The sequence below is a fragment of the Hipposideros armiger genome, unplaced genomic scaffold (genome assembly GCF_001890085.2).
Source record: "Hipposideros armiger isolate ML-2016 unplaced genomic scaffold, ASM189008v1 scaffold_87, whole genome shotgun sequence".
NCBI lineage: Eukaryota > Metazoa > Chordata > Mammalia > Chiroptera > Hipposideridae > Hipposideros > Hipposideros armiger.
Window position 1 is genome coordinate 303,077 of NW_017731437.1, and position 3,296 is coordinate 306,372.

The 3,296-nt window shown below is 64.5% G+C and overlaps 2 protein-coding genes across 2 annotated transcripts in view; one reads left to right on the forward strand and one right to left on the reverse strand.

Annotated features, from left to right (window-relative positions):
• Positions 1-70: 70 nt before the first annotated feature.
• OTOP3 (otopetrin 3) overlaps positions 71-3,296 on the forward strand; it is a 32,451-nt gene continuing 29,225 nt past the window's right edge. Inside the window, exon 1 of the mRNA XM_019644434.1 lies at positions 71-893. Coding sequence (XP_019499979.1) covers positions 815-893 — 79 coding nt within the window. The 5' untranslated portion in view covers positions 71-814. The remainder of the gene's footprint in view (positions 894-3,296) is intronic.
• Positions 983-2,382, reverse strand: USH1G (USH1 protein network component sans). The gene has a single exon (XM_019644228.1). It carries the CDS (start codon positions 2,213-2,215, stop codon positions 983-985), a length of 1,233 nt encoding a protein of 410 aa, XP_019499773.1. The 5' UTR covers positions 2,216-2,382.

The window sequence follows — 3,296 nt, forward strand, 5'->3', positions numbered from 1 at the left end:
CACTCCCTGGGGGCCCCTGAGACTCCTCTACAAAAGGCATAAAGATGGACTCAGCGGAGAGAGAGAGACAGAATGCCAGACTGAACAGGGAGGGGTGGAAACGGAGGCCCAACAGCTGGAAGAGGAAGGATTGGTGGCCAACAGAGTCAGGTGAAGGGGGACAGGCGGGACCTGGGCGTGGGCGGCTGGGAGGGAGGAGAGGTGGCAGCAGCAGCCCTGGAGCACTGGGGACTTCAGAGGAAAATGTGCCTGGACCCTGCCCTCTCTCTCAGGAGGTGGGCGGGTCTCAGAAGCCGCAGGCGGAGCTGAGGAGGACCAGAGGGGGCGACTTCGCCTCCTAACCACCTCCTGTCCTATCTGAACGGGGTCTCTTCTGCCCCAAGTCCACTGTTTGATTTAGGGAGAGAAAGGGTGCTGGAACAGGCCGGGTGGCCGGAGCCCGGCCTGGTGCAGAGTGGGGTACAAGAAAAGGCAACCCAAGACCTGAGGGTTCCATTCCCTGCTTGGCCGCCAGAGGAAAGCGTGGCCTGAATCCCGCAAGGCCTTTACTTCGGCCTAAGGACCTTGCACCCCACCTCACCCTGGAGGCCCCTGACCCTTAGCTCCGCGCCTGCACCGCCTCCGGTCCCGCCCGCCCATCTAGCCGCCTCGCTATTGGCTGCTCCGTCCCAGCTGGAGCCCCTGGCGGGGTAATTAAGGAAGAATTAATGAGATCCCCAGAGTCAACAGAAAAAAAATCGATGGGCCGCAGAGCCCGAGCGGCGGCTGCGTAGTCCCGCGGGGAGAGGGCGTCGGGGGCATCGGTCCGGGCACTATGGCCTCCCCTGGACAGACGACCGGTGCTGCGCCCGCAGCTGGTGGTCGGCCGGCACCGCGGCCTGCCCCGGCCTCAGGTAAGGCTTTCCCGCGGCGCTCTTAGGGCTGGGAGCGCCCTCCGACCTCTGGAGGAATATTCCGAGAGAGCCCACTATCACACTCACGCCTACTCCGCCCCCAAAGCGGGCTGCAGGGATTGGGGCGCAGAGCGGGATGACTGCGGGGAGGCCAACCCCTGGCGACCCGAGCGGGGCCCCTTCCTGCCCCCACCTCCTTTCCGCGGATGGGCGCGCACAGCTGAAAGGGGTTGCGGAGACCAGGAAGAAGAGAAACACCCAGATGGCCGGGGAAACGGGTCTGGGGTTGGGGCTGCCTGGACGCCCGGTCTGAGGCATACGTGTAGAGGCTGCCCAGGACCCCGCAGCCTCCCGAGTGGCTTGGAAATAAATCCCGAAGACCCCAGCGCTGCGCCCCTNTGCCGTAGGAGGGAGGTGAAGTCCTCCAAGTGCAGGGAGGCCAGGAAAGTCTCCAGGGGGCTTGTCTCGGGCTCCAGGTTCTCATCCAGGCCCAAGTCCATCTCGTCCCAGGGCAGCTCCTCCCCACAGCTGCGGTCCTGCAGGCTGTTGGCACTGCCCAGGCTGTCATCGTCCAGGCTGGGGGAACTCTGCAGCCGACCCCGCGGTGTGCCCGCGCCATCGAGCATCGCGTCCTCGCGGCCCAGCCCATGCAGCCCGCTGCTCAGGTAGTTCCTGCGGAACACCATGGTGCCCAGGCCAGGGCGGGTAAACAGGGAGTCGTGGCCTGAGTCGGTGCTGACCTCCGAGTGGGCAGGCTCAACCGCCAGTGTGGCACGGGAGACGCTGTCCTCGTCGGAAAGGAACATGTCCCGGAGCGGGGAGCGGCCCCACTCCTTGGGGTTGGCATAGTTGCCCTGGCGCACGAACATCACGTCGCTGCCCAGCTGCAGGCCTGAGAGCGAGCGCACGCTCTTGCGGCCGTCCTCGGAGATCTTGAAGGTGCCCTCGCCACCCTGCTTGCGCCGCTCCAGTTTCCGCTGGATCTTGGTCTTGAGCCTGTTGGTGCCGTGCAGCGTAGCCTGCGAGTAGGGCAGTTGGCTGCCCAGTGTCAGGTGCTGCAGCCGGCGGCTCAGCGTGCTGGATGTGGTGAGGCTGGAGAAGCTGAGTGTGTCGGAGCGCTCGGCCAGCTCGCGCCGGTAGCGCCGCTCCATGCGCTCGTGGTGCTTGCGCTGCATCTTTGCGCACTCACGGATGCGTCGCTCCGCCTCGCGGAAGGCTTTGTCCTTCAGCTTGCCCACCAGCTTGGGGTTGAGGCTGCTCTGCTTGGCCGCGATGGAGTCCAAGTAGCGCACGCTCTCCATGTGGCCCTTCATGGCGGCCATGTCCAGTGGTGTGTGGTAGTCGTTGTCCAGGCACCAGATGTTGGCCCCGAAGGACACCAGGAAGGAGAGGCAGTGCAGGTGGCCATTGGAAGCTGCCAGGTGCAGGGGCGTGTTGCCCCAGATGTCACACTTGTCTGGGTCACCCCTGCAGTGAGGACACGTGGAGACGGGTGATGAGCCATCTCCAGCTCCAGAAGGCAGTCAGCCCTGGCTGCTGGTGTGGGGAGCTCCCAACCTGGTTCAGCCTCCCCACAAGCACACAAGAGGGACCCGAGGACCTGAGATCTCTCCTCTGACTCCAGGAGATACACATCCCTGAGCCTCTAGACGGGCTTAGCGTGAGCCCTGTTGAAAAATGGCCCCAGACACGCAGAGGGTGGGGCGAAAGAGAAGGCGGGGCCAAGGCGGGGCCTTCCCCAAGAGAACAGAGGGCTGGGAATCTCAGGGGATAAATATTTGATGCCCAGAGAGAAAGGAGTGAATTATTCATGGAGCCCAGTGGGGAGCTGGCCCAGAGAGGTGGTGGGCCAGGGCCAGAGTCTGGGTCTCTAGGCAGGCGGCGGTGGTGGACGAGAGCGTGGCTGCGTGAGCAAGAGTGATCATAAAAGAGGGCAAGAGGGTGGTGTGTGCTGGGCTGGAGCCCCCGGGTGAGTGCGCGAGGGTGCATGCCTGCGTGGCGGCAGGCATGGCCATGTCTGCAGGGAGCAGGGCCAGCCCTGGCAAGCCTGCGTGTGAGAGCAGGTGTCGGGTCTTGGCCTGAGCCTAGAGGGGAGCGTGGGGGCAGCCAGGACTACAGAGGAGGAGGAGGGAAGTCTGCAGCCTGGGCCCAGCAGCCCTCCCCTCCCTGGGCTGCCCCATCTTTGGGAGCCATGTGAGGCAGGCTGGCTTGGAGCCTCCAGGGGACCCACCCAGCCCACTCCCAACACCCTCCACAACAGACTGTGCTTCCCTTGGGCAAGCTCCTGCCGGCTCCTCCAAGCTCTACCCTCCCTCAGGGGCCTAGCTCAGCTCCTCTGCCCTGAGCTAACGAGGCCACAAGGCCACCTCACAGGGCTGGAGAAAGAATCATCCCTTTGTCATT